The sequence below is a fragment of the Rhinoderma darwinii genome, chromosome 1 (assembly GCF_050947455.1).
Source record: "Rhinoderma darwinii isolate aRhiDar2 chromosome 1, aRhiDar2.hap1, whole genome shotgun sequence".
Taxonomy (NCBI): domain Eukaryota; kingdom Metazoa; phylum Chordata; class Amphibia; order Anura; family Rhinodermatidae; genus Rhinoderma; species Rhinoderma darwinii.
The window spans coordinates 422,265,292-422,277,295 of record NC_134687.1 but is presented as its reverse complement, the minus strand read 5'-3'; the positions used below and the strand labels follow the sequence as shown (position 1 = coordinate 422,277,295).

Here is a 12,004-nt window from a genome sequence, read left to right as displayed (position 1 = left end):
TTAGAAATGTCCCACATGTGGCTCTAGTGCGCTCGTGGACTAAAACACAAGCCCCAGAAGCAAAGAAGCACCTAGTGCATTTTGGTGGTGCTTTTTTATTAGCATATATTTTAGGCAGCATGCCAGGTTTGGAGAGGTGTTGAGGTGCCAAAACAGTAGGAATCCCCCAAAACTGACCCCATTTTGGAAACTGCACCCCTCAAGGAATTAATTTATGGTTATTGTTACCATTTTGACCCCGTAGTTTTTTCACAGCGCGTATTTGAATTTGGCTGTGAAATTAAAAGAATGACAATTTTTCCAATAAGATGTCATTTTTGATCAGAATTTCTTATTTTCACAGGGAACAAAATGCCCCATTTTGTTGCCCAATTTGTCCTGAGTGCGGCAATACCCCATTTGTGGTGATAAACTGCTGTTTGGGCCCATGGGAGGCCTCAGAAGGAAAGGAGCGCTATGTGTTTGTTGGAGTCCAGATTTTGCTGGATTGGTTTTCGGGTGCCATGTCGCATTTGCAGAGCCTCAGAGGTATCAAAGCAATGGAAACCCACCAAAAGTGACCCCATTTTGGAAACAAAACCCCTCAAGGAATTTATTTATGGGTGTTGTGACCATTTAGACCCCACAGTTTTTTCACAGAACTTATTTGAATTGGGCTGTGAATTTTAAAAAAAAAACTTTTTTCCAATAAGATGTAGTTTTGGCTCAAAATGTCTTATTTTCACAAGGAATAAAATACCCCATTTTGTTGCCCAATTTGTCCTGAGTGTGGCAATACCCTATTTGTGGTGATAAACTGCCGTTTGGGCCCATGGGAGGGCTCAGAAGGAAAGGACCACCATGTGGCCTACTGGGAATTTTCTGGTGCTAAGTCGTGTGTGCAGAAGCCCCTGAGGTATCAGTACAGTTGAAACCCCCGAGAAGTGACCCCGTTTTAAAAACGACACCCCTTAAGGAATTCATCTAGAGGTGTAGTGAGCATTTTGACCCCACAGGTATTGTGTAAAAGATAATGTGCAGCAGTTGGTGCAGAGTGAAATTTGCAATTTTCTATACATATATGCCAATTCAGTGTCCGATATATTGTGCCCAGCATGCGCCACCGGAGATATACACCTCATAAACTGTAATGTTGGCTCTCCCGGGTACGGCAATACCCTACATGTGGCTGTTATCAGCTGCCTGGGCACGCAGCAGGGCTCAGAGGGGAAAGATGAGGAGGGGTAAGCTGTGCGAAGTGGATCAGAGCGAGTAAAACTGGGGTAAATTAAAAATAAAGGGATGGATGATAAATTTGAAAACACTCTTTCATACAGAGCTCTAGTTTTTCGGGACACGCGTCACGTTGATATATTGTGTCCTTCCTTATCCCCCTCTTATAGCAGACTCTGCACCTCTTTTGACTTTTTCCCTTCTTGCCAGTTTGGGGAACTTCTCCTAAAAAGTGTTGCCCTGGTACGATGCCTGTGGCCCCGCTTCCAGAAGTACTGTAAGGCTTCAGGACTTGATCTGACAAGTCCACCCCTCCCATGTACCTATTGTAGTCCAGGATGCAGTCTAGTTTGGGGGTCCCTGTACTGGTACATGGGTACTGGTGTGGCATCTCCCTGGTCTTGTACTTGACACACAATATGTTGCTGCTAGATTGTGCCCTGCTCTCACCCCTTCTGAGTGTTTGCCCAAGCAGAGTCGTAGGGAGGCCTCTCAGGTTTCTTCTAGCAGTGACGCATGCCACAGGACTTCTGGAAGCGAGGCAGTTGAAGAGTGGGATGCTGGTATAAAAATTATCCAGGTAGAGGTGGTAACCCTGGTCCAGCAGTGGGTGCACCAAATCCCACACAATTTTTGTATTAACTCCCAGTAAGGGGGTGCATTCTGGGGGCTGAGTACTGGTGTCCTTCCCTTTATATATCCTAAATTTGTAGGTATACCCGGATGCACTCTCGCAGCTTATACATCTTCACGCCATACCTTGCCCTCTTACCCGGCAGGTACTCGCGGAATTGAAGCCTCCCTTTCAAATGTACCAGGGATTCATCTATAGAAATACACTTCTCGGGGGTGAATGCTTGGGAAAACCGGGCACTGAAATGGGCTAATAGGGGTCTCCGTTTATACAAACGGTCAAAACTGGGGTCATCTCGGGGTGGGCACGGCTCATTATGAGTATAATGTAAGAAGCGAAGTATTGCCTCATTTTTATTTTATTTTTTAGTTTCCAGCTCAGATCTGAAGTTGCTTTGAGGGGCCCATATATTAGACACGCCTATCAAACACCCCATTTCAGAAACTAGACCCCTCAAAGTATTCACAACAGCATTTAAAAAGTTTATTAACCCTTTAGGCGTTTCACAGGAATTTAGAGCAAAGTAGAGGTGACATTTAATTAATTTAATTTATTAGGCACCATGTCCGGTTTGAAGAGGTCTTGTGGTGCTAAAACAGTGGAAACCCCCCAAAAGTGACCCCTTTTTGGAAACTAGAGACCTTGAGGAATCCATTGCAGTTTTCTTGGGGTGCATGCGACTTTTTGATCAGTTTTTATTCTAATTTTAGGTGGCGTGGTGACTAAAAAAACAGCAATTTTACTATTGTTTTTTATTCAATTTTTTTTACAGCGTTCACCGTGCGCTATAAATGTCATATTCACTTTATTCTGCGCGGCGATACGATTACGGCGATACCAGATGTTTATAGTTTTATTTTATGTCTTATGGCGTTTGCACAATAAAATACATTTTGTAAAATATAATTTATTTTTTGTGTTACCTTATTCTAAGAGCCATAACTGTTTTATTTTTCCATTAGGAAAGTCGTGCGAGGACTTATTTTTTGCGTAACGAACTGTAGTTTCGATCAGTACCATTTTTAGGTACATGCGACTTTTTGATCTCTTTTTATTCCATTTTTTGGGAGGTGAAGTGACCAAACAATTGTGATTGTGGTACGGTTTATTATTATTTTCTCTTACGGCGTTCACCGCGCAGGATAAATAACGACATAGTTTTGTAGTTCAGGCCGTTACGGACGCGGCGATACCAATTATGTATAGTTTATTTATATATTTTTATTAATAATAAAGAACTGATAAGGGAAAAAGGGGGACTTTTACTTTTAAATCTTTTATTTTCTTATTTTTACACAACTTTTTTTTACTTTTTTACACTTTTTTTACTTTGTCCCACTAGGGGACATGAGGGCAGGAGGCTCTGATCGCTATTCTAATACACTGCACTACATGCGTAGTGCAGTGTATTAGAGCTGTCAGCTGTTCGCTGACAGCAAGCATAGTGGGTCCTGATTTTGTCGGGACCCACTAGGCTTCCGTCGATGGCATAGCCAGAGTCCATTGTTAGGATTCTGGTTGCCATAGTAGCCATCACGGCCCGCTATCGTGTAGCAGGCCGGCGATGGCAGCTTAACCCCTAAGAAGCCGCGATCGCTATTGAACGCGGCTTCTAAGGGGTTAATCGGCGGGGACCATCGCGATCGGTCCCTGCACACTAAGCTGTGATAGCCTGCTGTCGGAAACAGCAGGTATCACAGCTCAGACACGCGCCGGGATTAAATGGCGCCGTGTTTACTCAGGTCAGTAATAGTACTGACCTGAGCGCGAACGTTCTACTTAGCAGGACGTACTATTACTGACCTGAGCGCGAAGGGGTTAAAATATAGACGTAAGGCGGAAATAGTCACTGCCTTTTTAAATAACATTCGCTTTAAAAGGGGGTTTTCCCCCTATAGAAAGTGAGCACATATCGCCAGAACCCCACCCATCCCCCCAAGGGGCTCCTAACAGATTTTTTTCCTACAGAGATGGCAAATTTTGGTCGTAACAATGAGCGCTGATCAAGGAGACAGCTCGTGGATTAACGTTCAGTTGCTTCTTTCACAAGGAGCTATGTTTGATAAGTATTGTTACTACGATCGCTCATCCCCATACATCTGGAAGCACGTCCCCATGTTTACACAGGGAGATGTGCTGCCAACGAGAATATTTTCTGCTGCATAAACGATACCAGCCGATAAAGGAGCGTTTGCTCGTTCATCGGCTGATCTTTGCCTTGTTTAAAATAGGGAAATAATTGGGAACGAGCGTTCAAATTAAAATTGGTTCTGCAGGAAACTACAAGACAGCCCCTTTCACTTGACCTGCAGGATTGACCGTCACAGAGCCCCACCGATCAGAAGGTTATGGAGTATCCTAGTGATATGCCATGACTTTTATTTATTGCAATTTACATTATAAAATCACAGAATTGTAATAAATTACATTAAAAAAATAGATTGTCAATTTGTTACACATAATCAAGTACACCCAACAAACACCCATCCATCCCAAGCGGCGCAGAGTAAGGAAAAAAATAAAATAAAATAAGGAAATACATAAGAACAAACTTAGTATTTAATCAAGTACCAGTTCAGTATCCTCCCTCTCTCCCCACTCCCCCTTTACCCAATCTCTCCAATCTTTCCAGATTTGATAGACATTCTTTTGATCGCAATGGCTTTTCTGGCATAAAACAGTCATTTACCAATTTCTTTCATAGGCCGGATTCACAAGAGCTTGTTCGGTCCATTATACACGGTCCGCATGTCAGCCGCATATCCCAGACCGAACGCACTGCAGGGAGTCGGGCTCCTAGCATTCTAGTTATCTATGATGCTAGGAGTCGCTGCCTCCCCGCAGAACTATTGTCCCGTACTGAAAACATGATTACAATACGGGGCAGTTTTCCCGCAGCGAGGCAGGGGCTCCTAGCGTCAAAGATAATTAGGATGCTAGGAGACCGGATCCCTGCAGTGTGTTCGGTCCGGGAAATGCAGTCGACATACGGACCAAATATCACGGACCGAACACACTCGTATGAACCTGGCCTTATTCACTATACTTTCTGAATCAATATCCCCCAGTAAGGCCCCATGCACACGACAGTGCCCGTAATCACGGTCCGTGATTACGGGCGCGGCCGGCGACAGTCACCAGCATTTGCGGGTCGTGCTCCCATTATAAAGTTTGGCGGAAACTTCCTAAGGCCCGGACACCTTCCCGTAAATATACGGGAAGGCGTACGTTGGCCATAGAAATTAATGGGTCCGTAATTACGGATGAATTCTACGGCCGTGTGGATGGGGCCTGAGCAAACCAATGGGGAGCCCCAAATGTTACCATTAAAGAACCTATGTATCGTGTTCAGGATTTAGTTCCAGAGATATTGGAGGTGTGGGCAATTTCATAACACCTGCATATAATCACCTTTCATAACATTGCATTTTGGACATTTCTTAAACCTATTTTTATCAAAAGTATTAAAGGCTGTGTAAAAACATTATTATTTTTTTTTTATATAAACGTCAATGTGATTGGTGCAACTTTATAAATATTATTATTAAACAAAAAACGAAGTAGTTTTTATTTCCTTCCCTACTCTAGGTTTTGATAAATCCACAATATTAGACCCTTCGTGCCCTTCGTGCCCTTCGTGAGAGCTTAATGGAGATCGAGATCAAACAATCCTTCAAGGACTTCTGATAACTGCACGCCTGAGTTGCATATAGCGGAACATCCACTCCTTTCAAAAAACTAAATTCGCCTTTAATTTTAAAAAAACTTTTATCTGGCTATTTTTTTTTATTGTTTCATTCATTCTAATTTTACACCAGCACCCACATTCTTAGAAAGGAATACCCTTTTAAATATAAACATTAACCATTAAAAACCCTATGTTAACTGCGGCCAGTCCACTCATTAAGACTTCGACTTATTCCTTTTACTTGAAGGCCCAATGACTGTTGCCAACGGTTTCTGCCTCCCCAAAAATGCAAGAAAGTTGCTAACTGCTAGCTATTAAAGAATTTTCCACGTATAAATCATTGTAATACCGTGCGGATCCCTCCATTCTATCAGAAAATATCTTGTCAATATGCACGTTACACATTGTATCAAGTGCCTTTCCTTTCCTAGAACAGCCCAAATGTATTATAACTAGGTTAGTTTTATTATAACTAGGTTACGGTATATATATATATATATATATATATATATATATATATATATAAAAAAAAAAAAGAGAAATTTTAGCTGATATTCTCCAATACATCCCCATCTAACATGTGTCCTACCATATACATCGACCAAGCAGTTTTTTTTCGGTCTTCATATTGTTATGTGTATAATACAAATGTAGCTGACCCATACATACTTCTTCTGTGTCTCTGTATCCATAACAATGGATATATATCCGTCTATCAAAGAGAAGGCAAAAAAGCGAAATGATTCACTGTTCTGTGCAGGACAATCTTCATGTGACCTAGAATGAAATTTTAACACCATAAAAGCGACAGAATTTCACACTTTAGTTTCTAACATCATTGTTTCATGTTCCAGTTTACAGAATGGATTACAAAATATTAGGTTTTTTTATAGATTCAATACGCAAGTCCAAATTTTTATATTTATAGGTTTCACTGTCTAGTAGCATAACTCTTCCCAGAGTGGATACACATAGACTTAGAAACCCGAAACCAGGATCGGATACCAAACTAGACTCTTCTGATGCACGCACTCAATTCTAATGAAAATGTGTTCCTAGATCTATATACAGAGATCTGGTTTGTCTGACAAGTTCCCGATAGACAATGAGAGTTGTCTAAATTTGTATGCAGTAAGCCCCCACTACAGGTGGCTGCAGGCAGCCAGAAATTTATTCTTCAACTCTATGGCTGTATGAAGTGAAGCAGAGAAGGGAGATTAGGCCTTAATCTGAAAAATTGAGTTCCAAAAACTAGAGAGGCATTTATTTTGTACAACCCCATACACACGCATTGTATCTTGTTGCAGAATTCACAGCGGAAATCAGCAAATACGTCAGCAGCAAAACTTTTTTCTTTGTATAGAATGTACACGTCTGACATGTGGAGAAAACCTGGTTTGAACAGAGCGTTAGTAATATTTCCATAACTGTTGACATATACACACACACAAAAACATATATACTCACGTATGGGAGTAAAAGAGGACATCTAAGAGAATGGTAGCAATGGATGGCAGAGTGTCACGATCCAACGTCAGAACACAAAACTTGCTTGCAGGACTTTGAACAGGATGCACTTTCAAATTAAACACTACATATATATAAAAAAAAAAAAAAAGAAGGTTAAAAGCGCTCTATATACAGTTATGTGAAAAAATATGGACGTCCCATTAGGGCCGGCGTCAGCACCCGGCGTACCCGGGCAAGTGCCAGGGCCCACTACCCTTGGGGGAGCACACTTGGCCACCGGGTGCGGTCGCTGCCGTCGTCACGACATCACTGTCCATATATGCAGAAAATGGCCTAAAAATCGGCCCTCCAAAATCTATAGTGAATGGTCAGCTTTAGGTGTTTGTAACAGAAGAAAAAACACTAGCAAAAGTTATAATCACCTACATACGTAATAATCTATTCACGTCTCAGCCCGATCTTTTTTTCCCCGCAGTTTTGCAAATACGCGGCAAAAAAACAAACAAAAAAACACGACATGATCGCGACACGTAAATAGACCCACAAACTATTTAAAAAATAAAACGGGTTTTTTCACATGACTGTAGCTTATTCCTCAGTATATTGGTCTTGACAGAGACAATATTTTTACTGTGTTTTAAAATATGCTAAAGAAGCGCTCCAGTTTTTAGGTCATGTGTATCGGCTTACTTGGTGCTTACAGTTAGTTGTTCAGTGGCTACTCGAAATACAGCGCAAGGTAAGCAGATACACATGACTACATTGCACTATATTGCATTTGCAAACAGGGGGGTGGAGTGCTTCTTTAACCCCTTCCCGACCACCCCACGTAGATTAACGGGCATCAGCGCTGGTCCTTGTGCCTGCAGCCCGTTAATCTACGTGTGCTCCTAACAGAGCGCACAGGTGCTCCCCACAGCCCGGCATCTGCCAGTATGGGCTGCTACTAGCTGCCTTAGTACTGGGGGAAAACATCGGGTCGGATCACAGCGGTGATCCGAACAGAGTAACCCCTTAAATGCGGCAGTTAATAGCAACCGCCGCATTTAAGTTGTTATAGCAAAATCGGCACCCCGTTATGCGATTGCGGGGGCCGATTGTTGCGGGGGAGGGAACGATTGCTACGGCAATCTATGGAAGGCGATTAGGTTCTGACAGAGGCAGGCCCTAATATGCCTCCTGTCAGTGTGAAACTGACAGGTATAATACCCTGCAATACAGAAGTATTGCAGGGTATTATAACAACGATCCAACAATTATAAAGTCCTTTATTATTAGAAAAAATAAACTATGCAGAATTGGTATCGCCACGTACGTAACGGCCTGAACTATAAAAAAATCTAATGTAATTTATTCCCGCACGGTGACCGCCATAAAAACTAAATTAAAGAAAACTATACCGGAATGGCTATTTTTAGTCAGTTCAGCTCCCAAATAATTGCATAAATAGGGATCAAAAAGTCACATGTACCCAAAAATTGTACCGATAAAAACTACAGTTTGTTCAGCAAAAAACAAGCCCTCACACAGCTTTCCGGATAGAAAAATAAAAAAAAGTTGTGGCTCTTAGCATATGGCAACACAAAAACAAAATATAGATATATATATATTTATTTTTTTAAACCGTGATTTTATCCTGCAAAACACAGTAAAACATAAAAAAAAAAAAAACTATATACATATGGTATCGCCGTAATCGCATCGACCCACAGAATAAATTAAATATGTCATTTATAGCGCATGGTGAACGCCGAAAAAAAAAAAAAGAATAAAAAAAAACAAATACACTAATTACACTCAAGTCAGCAAAAAAACCTATGGGATCAAAATGCTCACTATACCCCTAGGCAAATTCTAATTAGGGCTGTAGTTTCCCAAATGGGGGTCACTTCTGGGGGGTGTCCACTGTTTGTCCCTCAGGGGTTTTGCAAATGCGACATGACACCCAAAAACCAATTGAGTCAACTTGAGCTCCAAAAGCCAAACAGCGCTTCTTCCCTTCTGAGCCCTGCTGTGCGGCCAAACAGCCGTTTATTACCACATATGTGGTATAGCTGTAATCAGGAGAAATTTCTTTACAAATCTTGGGGCACTTTTTCTTCTTTATGCCTTGTAAAAATGTATAATTTGTAAGTTTTATTGACATTTTTTTTTTCGATTTTTCATTTTTACGGAATAATTCCACTAAATTCAGCAAAAAAACTGTGGGGTTAAAATGCTCACTATACCCCTTGATAAATTCCTTGAGGGTGTAGTTTGCCAAATGGTGTCTTTTTGGGGGTGTTTCCACTGTTTTGGCAATACAAGACCTCTTCAAACCGGACATGGTGCCTAAAATATAATCGAATAAAAAGGAGGCCCCAAAATCCTCTAGGTGCGCCTTTGCTTCTGAGGCCTGTGCTTCAGTCCATTAGCACACTAGGGCCACATGTGGGATATTTCTAAAAACTGCACAACCTAGGCAATATATATTGAGTTGCGTTTCTCTGGTAGAACCTTTTGTGTTACAGAAAAAAAAAATTGATTTTCCGACAAAAAAAAACAAACAAAAAAACTACAATTTGTAAATTTCCCCTCTACTTTGCTTTAATTCCTGTGAAACACCTAAAGGGTTAAGAAACTTTCTAAATGCTGTATTGAATACTTTGAGGGGTGAAGTTTTTAAAATTGGGTGACTTATGGGGGTTTCTAATATATAAGGCCCTCAAAGCCACTTCAGAACTGAACTGGTACCTATAAAAATAGGTTTTGGAAATTTTATTGAAAAGGTGAGAAATTTTTGCTAAAGTTCTAAGCCTTGTAAGATCGTCCTAGAAAAATAAAAGGACGTTCAGAAAACAATGCCAAAATAAAAGTAGACATGTGGGAAATGTTAATTAGTAACTATTTTGTGTGGTATTACCATCTGCAGATACATTTAAACTTAGAAAAATTATAATTTTGGCAAATTTTCTCAATTTTGGTACTGAATTTATTGATCAAATTTTTCCACTAACAAAGTACAGTATGTCACGAGAAAACAATCTCAGAATCGCTTGGATAGGTAAAAGCATTCCAAAGTTATTACCACATAAAGGGACACGTCCGATTTGAAAAAATTGGCTGTGTCCACAAGGCCAAAACAGGCTCAGTCCTGAAGGGGTTAAGGATACGGTCTTTAAAAGGAAAAGGGTTAAAATAGAGAGACATGTTAAAGTGTACTTTATGCTGTGGTTTTGCCATGAACACATGTACATACATCCTGAAAGAAGTTTACACCATCTACTGAAAAGGCAGGTCTGGAACTCCATCCTGTGTTGATGTACTGCAACTACAGTACATTAGGGAAGTGATGCTGTAACATTACTGGGCAGTGTCTTACATTCTTATTTAAAAAAATAATTTATGACCTATAAAATCAGTAGAAAATGTTAATATTTATACACCAGACAGTGGTACATGTATAGAATGCCAAAAAAAAAAACCGATAAGCAATTTTACGTCTATTTTTATATAGTTTAACTTTATATGGTTTGAAATTTATAGATAAAATGGTTCATTTATTCTTAAAAAAATTTATAGAACAAAAACCATATGAATGATCTACGGGGACTTTTCAGGCCTGGGACCAAGCATTTTGGCCGAAATAATTGTAATGGATTTGCAGGGAGAGAGGAGTACAATTGTACTTCTCGTTTTTATAATTCACTGTCATTATGAACGGATTTATTAGCATTTTATATATTCTCTATTGTTCATGTATGTTGAAAATTTTATTTAATTTTTTTAAATGTGTGGTTTTATAAACCAATTTATAATTTTACCCTGGTTTGTAGAACATATGAATATTTTTATACATTTATCTGCTACTTATTTTGTGGTATTTTTAGGCCTAATACAGTCCTCAACATTAAAATTACAACACCAAGAAAGCCATAAGGTTATGCAAGTCGAGGAAGTAGAAGGTGTCGCCGAGATCTGCAAATGATCACATTTTCAATCACCGAGCTCCAATTTGTGGCATGTGGGAGGGGCATAAAAGACAGATCGAAAGCAAAGATTTTTAGCCACATGAAACCTCAAAAATCGGATCAAGTGGTGTGAGATTATTGTGCGATGCCTCCTGTTAGTCGATGTGCCAGTCATCGCCACTTGACACAAACGGAGAGGGACAGAATCCTTGAACCAAGAGGACTCCGGTAGATCACTACGCGCCTAGGCCGACATGTCGGCACGGTTTAAAGTTGCGTGTCCCGGAGGTTGGGGGAACAACAAACGGGAATGAAAGCAAGAGGTGTGCGGAGGCGGACCTCTGCACGGACGGATCGTCTGATTGGAAGAATGGCACGTAGTGATCCAGTCTGTACTGCAAGCGAACTTCACAGCCCAAGCCTAGGGGGGCAACCAGTGTCGATACAAACTATCAGAAGGCGTTTGAACAACATTGGGCTACGAGCCCGACGTCCAGCTACATATGTTCCTTTGAACACACACCACCGCTCTCAAAGGCTATCATGGTGCATACAAGAAGGCACCGGAGACTGGAATGGAGGTCTGTCTTCTTCAGCGACGAGTCTCCATTTTGTCTCGGACGCAATGATAGCAGGAGATTGGTCTGGAGACTACGTGGGTAACGCTACGAGAGGCCTTCACAAGGGAACGTCACACCGGTCCTACTTCCGGGATTATAGTGTGGGTGGCATAATGTACGGTAGCCGGACGCCTCTAATCTTCATTTCAGGTACACGGACAGCTCGGCGTTACATGGATTTGATCGTGGAACCAGTGGTACGGCCATTCTCCAAAGTGTCCCAGAAGCTGTTTTTTCAACAGGACAATGCCAGGCCGCATGTTGCTAGTGATACTGTGAGCAGCCTGTGTGGCCTAAACAAGCAACCATGGCCTGCAGCGTCTCCGGACTGGGCTCCAATCGAGCAGATCTGGAATGTCAGTGGTCGGCAATTGCAAAGGGAGCTGCCAGCAGCCACTCTTGATGATTTGCGTGCCCAAGTGCATTCAGC

General features: G+C 41.2%; 1 protein-coding gene across 1 annotated transcript in view; it reads right to left on the bottom strand.

Moving 5' to 3' along the window:
* Positions 1-12,004, bottom strand: part of CASTOR1 (cytosolic arginine sensor for mTORC1 subunit 1) — an 83,862-nt gene that overhangs the window by 46,742 nt on the left and 25,116 nt on the right. Inside the window, exons 5-6 of the mRNA XM_075853364.1 lie at positions 7,002-7,125; positions 6,204-6,311 (exon numbers count right to left, since the gene is read on the bottom strand). Coding sequence (XP_075709479.1) covers positions 6,204-6,311; positions 7,002-7,125 — 232 coding nt within the window. The remainder of the gene's footprint in view (positions 1-6,203; positions 6,312-7,001; positions 7,126-12,004) is intronic.